The sequence below is a fragment of the Adiantum capillus-veneris genome, chromosome 28, assembly GCF_014529385.1.
Source record: "Adiantum capillus-veneris isolate H3 chromosome 28, ASM1452938v2, whole genome shotgun sequence".
NCBI lineage: Eukaryota > Viridiplantae > Streptophyta > Polypodiopsida > Polypodiales > Pteridaceae > Adiantum > Adiantum capillus-veneris.
In genome coordinates this window covers 118,754,291-118,760,366 of record NC_140958.1, presented here as the reverse complement: position 1 = coordinate 118,760,366, position 6,076 = coordinate 118,754,291, and the positions used below count along the sequence as shown (strand labels likewise).

Sequence of the window (6,076 nt, the reverse complement as noted above, 5' to 3'; positions counted from 1 at the left end):
GGGAAAATTGTGCTTGTAGCGGTTGTTGCAGGGATTGGATATCGTTGGGCATGAAGCGAAAGGGAAAGAGGATACCATGGCACCCCAGTTCGGTCCTACTCTTGCATAATATGGTGCACCTCCCAAGCCAGCATGCCACATCATCAGGGGTCCTTGTCCACTAGTGCTAGCTCTAGTGGTACCAAGGGGGGGTGGGGGTGGGGGTGGGGATGGGGATGGTGGGGAATTCGAAAACATCTTGAACACATATGTGTTGTTGTCAACCATGAAAATGCATGCACTTGATGTGAAATTGTCCGAAATTAGGAGAAACTAAGTGAGACCAACATGTGCTATATAGCACAACCCGCAATAGACTGTATGGGACCTTTTATGCAGTAATTTGCACTAACAAAAATTTTGCAGAAAATGACGAATTTGCCAATGCAGACCTGGATGTAGTGGAAACGGAGGTCGAAATGAGTCCAAAATGAAATTCAGTGCAGACCATGCTCTACGAGCTTTCCCAATTTTTTGTTAACCTGTTGGTGATGCTCGCCAAAGCTCGTTGAAATCTGGGAAACGAGGGTGTTCTGGCGACGCTGGCGACTAAGCCCGGGAGGACGTAACCTGCTCTGATAGTTGGAATTAGGGTTGCAGAGAAACGCACACAGCTTGGAGAAGATGAAGGAAGCTTAAGGCACACAAGAGAGAGTGTGTTACTTAGTGTGCAATGGAAAAATAGATTGCCCTAGAGTGATGGGAATATATACAATGCACGGGGAAAAACCCTCCTAAAGAGGGAGAAATTGCCCCGGCAGTCCTAGTGTGTTCACACACATCACTACCACATGTATATGGTAACATTATTGTGTGTAGATAATAGCATGCCTGTGGACTAATCAACCAAGAGATGGTGGTGAAGGGTCTAGCGCAGGTGTGGATAATACCTCCACAGGCAAGAAAAGGGGGGCGGGGGTGGGGGGGTGGCACTCACTTCCGCGGCTAGAAGGAAATGCCAAGACGTAAGCAAGAACCTCTTGGATGGGATGAATCGTCTGGCCTTGGAAAGACAAATGCACAATCAAGACACATGCAACAATTGCTATCTATGCAATATCAAACTTTGAAGGTTGAAAAACAGCAAGTGCATGTCACGCAAGCGCTATTCATTGGATTCTGCTGATTCATGCTATTTCATGGATGTATTTAAGGCATGTGGATTGTATAAGGATTAACCGTTTGAAAATGACAAAAATTAAAGGCTTTGCTTCAGACTTGTGGATGTGAGCCCTTTTTCAGATAATCATTTTTACGCACATTCCTTTTATAAAAGGAAAGCACCTATATTAAAAGCAAAGGAAAGAAGTCAACTTTGCCTTTTTTTTTTTTTTTTCATACCAACAGCGCGGGGAAGGAAGTAGCGAGAAACTATACACATATCATGTATTTACGATTGTACATTGTTGCACATTACACCCTCGAGGGGCAACCGTGGGAACCACCTTTGCTTTTGAAAAAGAAACTCTGTCTTATTTGTTTATGTATGACAGCTAGCATGCCAGCATGTTGTCCAATTTACTTAAGCATTTTTCATAGCTCCCCACTTTAGCCTTTAGAAACTATATGATTCAGTTTTCATTTAGCTTTTTTGATGAGAATGCCACACAGTTTTTTTCTGGTGGAAATGCACTAAACTTTAAAGTCTTCGATGGTTCACACACACAGTGCTCAGCCATTTTATCACAAAATTAATAGACACTTCTTGCATAAGAGAAGGACAGACTGCACATGCTTACATGAGCTTGAAATTGACAATTTCCCTTGCATACAGAAGGAAAGATTGCATATCGATACAAGGGCTTCGAACTAAGTGAGAAGAGATACACTGACTCGATAAACGATCTTGCAAAAATTAAGAGAACACAGTCTCATGAACTTCATCCAAGTACATATCCACTGTTTCCATGTTAATGATGGCATTTTCTTCATCATAGTCTTCAGTATTGTCTACATGATAAGCCTCCAATGCTTCATCTATTGTATCCCCCACCTCCATGCCATGGTTGATTTCCATATTATGAAAGATACAACAAGTAGCTATAATCTTAGGTAACTTGTTGATATCTGGTTGTTATATGGTCCCATGTAGAATGCGCCAAGTAGTTTTTAGCCACCCAAAAGCCTTCTCCACTACTTTGCGGGCTGAAGAATGTCTTCCATTGTGGCGAGCCTGTGTCGGAGAAAGTGGTGCCTGAAATGGAATGAGAAACCATGGCAATTGATAGTAGCCACCATCCCCTATAATATACTCACTTATATTATAACATCTGCCTGTGAAGAATGTGAACCATGGGCCATTCAAAATTTCTTTTTTTTTGGGAGAAAAAGATCCTTCTATTAGTTAATGAAACTGCCCATGGGGCTACAAACCCCTCTACAAGAGAGGGCTACAACAATCATGATGGGGACACTCTCCCAATGAAAAAACAACATATGTACAATGAGGCTAAATCAAGAGATGGGAGGAGGGAAAAGCTACACAGGTGGACGGTAATGACATCTGAGTACACCCTGGACCATGGTGAAGAAAGGCCCAGGACGCCAGAGTAAAAAAAAAGCCTCTCTACACTCCCGCATGCGGTCGGAGCTGCCATGGAGTCTCTCGAGCTGTCCTCCGAGAGTATGGATCAGCTCTACCCAAAGATCCCGAACAATCTCTGCTGGTGGTGCAGGGCGAGCCTCGAAGATGCGGAAGCAGCGGGCCCGCCAGATGAACCAAAGTGTCAAGCCACTGATGAGCTCCCAACACTCCTCTCTCTCACTGCACCACTCCTGTGGAGTAAGCTCTTTGGCAGGCTGGAGTGTAGGTCAACCCCCCTGCATCACTATCATCCTGCTCTGCTTCTGCTGGAAGATAACTCAAACTAAAGTGCCGAGCCCGTGAGAGTGGACCAAGCAGCTGCCCCCCAAGTGTACTACCGAGATGTGGAAAGTGCTGGCAGCAGCCGAAGAACACGAAGCCACACCTGCTATGCCAAAGGATAGTCCCAAAGACAATGACGCTGATTCTCCACAAGATGGTCACAAGCTGCACATGCGGCCGAGAGACCACTATGTACAAGCCAACTCCCAGCTGCTGCTGTAGCTCTGTGTGCGACCAACAAAGTGACTCGTCTCGGCTGTCTGGAGTCCCACGACCTCTCCCAAAAAGCTGCCAAGAACTCAGATGTGAGACCCTCCTCCTGCCAATGAGGTGTTGCAGCAGGGCAAGCCTCTTTCTGTGCTGCTAGTATGTGACGTCCCAGTCGAACAGGGTACTGAAAGAAAGGGACACCTGGGTGGTTTGCAGAGGAGATAGAGTCCCTCCATAGCCACTCTCTAGGATCCCACTGTACTCGTGCCAATGGACAACTCTCCCAAGCCCACAGTCTCCAGTGTCTAGTCTCAAGAGCTGCTAGGTCAGGATCGATGACACAAGTCCTCCCACATATGCCCACTACTCGGATCCTTTGAAAACAACACTCTGCTACCTAGGGGGCCTCTACTGCAACTCGGTGTAAGCATCCCTCACCCTATAGCTCAAGAAACAAGGAGGGTACAGTCTCTGAGCAAGCCCGAACTGAGATGAGAAACTCTAGGTGCGTGAAGGCTCCCATCCACCTGGGCGCTGCTGACTCGAGAGGTGTGAGTCACTCAGCTGGTGCTGCCTCTGAGATGTCCTGACACATGCTTTGAACCCCTCTCATGCCCTATAGTTGAAAGCCCTGAAGCTCCTCTGACAAGCCTGAAAACTGTAACCAGTCACCTAAAGAGCGTGCTGGACCCTCTGCCATGGGACTCCAGGAAACATGAGGCCAACTACCAACCAAGTGGCCTCTCTGAGTACTAACCATGGGGTTCCAAACAAGGGGCTGTCTTAGGCGCTCCTCCGTGCAAGTAGGCTGACGCTGCTCTAGGCCTCGCCGTAGTTGCTCCCAAGATCGGAGCAAACTCACAGCGAAGCGGTCCTCCAGTCTCCTGCTGCTCAAGCCAACTCTGTGCATCCCTGTGAAAATCCATCTGGTCGAAGGTCGCTAGGGGCCTCCAGCCTAAGGCACCCTAGCACTAAGCCGCTGAAGCAAGAACTCCTTCCAAGGCTCCTCACTTAGAAGAAGTCCTCTGACGAAGAACTTTCCAAGAAGGGCTCTGTTCTGCTGTGCTGGGTCTATGATCCCAAGCCCTCCCTGAGAACAAAGAAGAGTGATGACCTGTCATGCCACCTTGGCCCGGGCTATCTGAGTGTCACGCCCTGACCAAAGGAAGTTCCTGATCAGCCTCTCTACTTGACTGATACAAGAACTTGAGAATGGGCAGGACCCCACGGCCTCTCTACTTGACTGATACAAGAACTTGAGAATGGGCAGGACCCCACGGCCTGCACCATCACACTCCTCCTCCATGACTCGGTAGGCTACTCTCTGCTTGCTGGCGGCAAGCGAGTGAGCTCCATTCTCTGCCTGGCTGCCTGCGAGCTGGTGGGTGGCAGGTCGGCTGCCGCCATGCCCTGCGCCTGCGCAATGGAGATGATTCACACGCTGTCCCTCATTCACGATGACCTGCCCTGTATGGATAACGACGACTGGCGCCGTGGCAGGCCTACCTCGCACAGAAGGTTCGGAGAGGGTGTGGCCCTGCGAACAGGGGTTGTCCTGTTCGGCTTGGCAATGGAGCAGATAGTGCGATGCGCTGACTTGGATGGCGTGACGCCAGAGCAAACAGTGCGCGTGCTCGAGGAGGTCTCCCGAAGCGTGGTGTCACGCGGGATGGTGGGCGGACAGATTGTGGACCTGGAAGGCATAACAGTGGATCATGCTACGGAGTCAGCTAGACGTGCAGGTTTGGATGTGCTGACCTATATCCATACTCATAAGACAGCCATCCTGCTGGAGTCCTCAGTGATGGCAGGGGCCATCCTGGGTGGGGCCTGCGAGGCCGATGTCCAAGCTCTGCGCAGCTATGCCCGGACAATAGGCCTCTTGTTTCAAGTGGTGGACGATATCCTGGACGTCACCCAGTCGTCTGCCCAGCTTTGCAAGACTGCCGGAAAAGACCAGCTCGTTTCTTCCAAGGTCACTTGATTTGATGCAGCCATGGCCGCTCCTCTAATGGCGCTTGCTGACTACATATCCTGCCGCCAAAATTAATCTGTGCGCTACGTTCAGGTATTTAGGACTCTAGTAATGATGTAATTAGTTGAATCCGTGGAACTTTTACACTTCATACTCACTATGTTCATTGGTGCCTTAGTGGTCACATTTGTCAATTATGGACTCTTTTCAGTAGGTGTGTGATTAGGGGGAGAGGAAAAAGAGAGAAGAAAAAGGGAGGAGAAAGAGAGATTAACATATATTTAATGGTTAATGTTAAATAAATTAGAGAGATTAGTGTAGATTTAATGATAAATGAAAATTTATTGTTTTAGAAAGAAAAAAAAAGAGAAACAAAGTTAAACATTACATATTAAATATCACATCTACATATTAAATTTATTGTTTGTTTAATATTAAATTAGTGTTAAATTAAAGCGAATTGATGTGTGAAAGATAAGTATGTTAAATTAGAGAGAGAAAAATAGAGACAATAACAGGAAAAAGTTAAACATTAGAAAAAAGATTTCAAAAAAGTTATAAGCTAGAGTATGATAAATTGAAAATTAAATAAAAGAGTTTAGAGAGAGATTAGAGAGAAAAAGTGTCAATTTAATGTATGTTCATTTAGAGAGAGAGAGAGAGAGAGAGAGACGAGGGGGGAGAAAAGAGACATTACAGGGAGGAAAAGTGTTGTGTAGGTTAGATTTGAGAGAGAGAGAGAGAACGTAGACAAAGGATGTAGAGAGAGATAATTAGATAATTAGCGAGAGAAACAAGGATAGAGGGTATAGAGAGAGAGAGTGTAGAGAGAGAGATTACATGGAGAGTGAGTCAAGATTAGAGGATAGAGATAGAGATTAGGTAGATAAGGTTAATATTTAAAAGAGATTAGGGTGTAGAGAGAGGTGGATAGAGTAGATGGAGAGGGTGTAGACATTAGGTAGAGAGGGAGGATACATAGAGAG

At 46.6% G+C, this 6,076-nt stretch overlaps 1 protein-coding gene across 1 annotated transcript; it reads left to right on the top strand.

The window, feature by feature from the left end:
- The first annotated feature begins 2,361 nt into the window (after positions 1-2,361).
- LOC147421179 (geranylgeranyl pyrophosphate synthase 7, chloroplastic-like) lies at positions 2,362-5,250 on the top strand. Its single transcript, XM_086504098.1, has one exon. The coding sequence runs from the start codon at positions 4,521-4,523 to the stop codon at positions 5,097-5,099; it is 579 nt and encodes a 192-aa protein (XP_086360224.1). The 5' UTR covers positions 2,362-4,520; the 3' UTR covers positions 5,100-5,250.
- Positions 5,251-6,076: the final 826 nt, after the last annotated feature.

Excerpts from the sequence above, each read along its gene's own strand:
- LOC147421179 (XM_086504098.1), top strand. The coding sequence starts at position 4,521 with ATGCCCTGCGCCTGCGCAATGGAGATGATTCACACGCTGTCCCTCATT.